At 49.3% G+C, this 1,354-nt stretch overlaps 1 protein-coding gene across 1 annotated transcript; it reads right to left on the reverse strand.

The window, feature by feature from the left end:
* Positions 1-321: 321 nt before the first annotated feature.
* H310_14569 (hypothetical protein) lies at positions 322-849 on the reverse strand (the record flags this gene model as incomplete). The annotated part of the gene is made up of 1 exon (XM_008882450.1): positions 322-849. The coding sequence occupies one exon, from the start codon at positions 847-849 to the stop codon at positions 322-324; it is 528 nt and encodes a 175-aa protein (XP_008880672.1).
* Positions 850-1,354: the final 505 nt, after the last annotated feature.

The following is a 1,354-nucleotide window of genomic DNA, read 5'->3' on the forward strand; positions in this document are numbered from 1 at the left end:
GGTGACAACCTGGTCTTTGACAGAGCTTTAAATGTAATAAGTGACCACAAGGTCTTCATCACTTTAAAGTTCCACTCAACAGACTGGTGTACGACTCATCCACTTGTTGAAGTCGCGTTGCAAAGTACTCAGACCATTGCCTTTGAACCCAGAGAGCATATGGTCGGACACTCCATACTCTGGATCACCAAAGATGCATTTTCCAAAAAACACTTCTGGATGATTTGCCAAGTAGGCAAGTAGTCCACTTTCGCGAAGCATGGTCGATGGGCCCAAAGAAGTGAGCACACAACCCTTCCGGCACAGTGACAGCTTGATAATTCAGACAGTGCACGCGCTTAGACCACTGTATATCTCCTTTTGCAAGTTGTTTCCATCGTTGATTGCAGAAATGCGGCAGGTCTGGACTTTCGTGCCATCAATAAATCCAAAGACCCTGTTTGTGGGCGCACCCTTGCGTTGAATCGCAGCACAGTATTGGTCAATGTTGCGTTGAACGAGCTTGTAGTTGATGTACAAAAGGTGGCCCCAACAGTCATATATTTCGTTGAGAACGTGCAAAAAGACATCACACAGCACTGAGCGGGAGCGACCAAACGTCCTGGACATGTCAAAGAGACGAGTGGGGAAAGCCATACGCGACAACAAGATGCACATGGCCTCGTCACGCAGCACTCGATTGCGGGACAGCGTGATTACCACGGCGGGCAGTCCAAGAAGGAAACCCAGCTGCTGAACACCGGCAACATCGAAACGAAATTCGAGGAGAGCGTTGGCATCTGACATGGCGTTCAGGTCAAAACGCACGTCCGGGATGAGTGGCCTCTCCACAACTTGCGCCGCAATCATTGTGGATACGTAGCGCCGTTGCCGCCTGGTCTTGGCGAAGGCAAGAAGGACGGCGAGGTCTCTTTGTGCCACCACCATGTTTGAGCACTGTGCCTCGGAAAGGTTCAAGTTTAGTTCCGTAAAATAACCGGATAAGTGGAGTGACTGGTCTGCAAAACTCACGGTTGACTGGTCCGTACACTTGAGGCCAAAAACGGGTTTTGGCGCATTGTAGTGAAGTGGAAGTGTAAGGACACGTTGCAAAATCTTTCTAATGAGAGACCTCATTTGTGTAATTGGACTACTGTACACGCCATCGCGCCTCCCACGTCGGACTCATTACCTCCCAACAATCCACCACAGTCGACGATACCCACCACGTACTCCGGCTCCAATTATGACCTGAGTTGCACCCTCCACAGTTACAGTCCGCGAAATACTGATCTCCCCCCCAGATCGAAACGCCGGAAAATATTAAATTTACACAGTGTATGGAGAAGAACAGGTATTAAGTATTGAAGGAATT

This window comes from Aphanomyces invadans, assembly GCF_000520115.1.
Source record: "Aphanomyces invadans strain NJM9701 unplaced genomic scaffold supercont1.75, whole genome shotgun sequence".
Taxonomy (NCBI): domain Eukaryota; phylum Oomycota; class Saprolegniomycetes; order Saprolegniales; family Verrucalvaceae; genus Aphanomyces; species Aphanomyces invadans.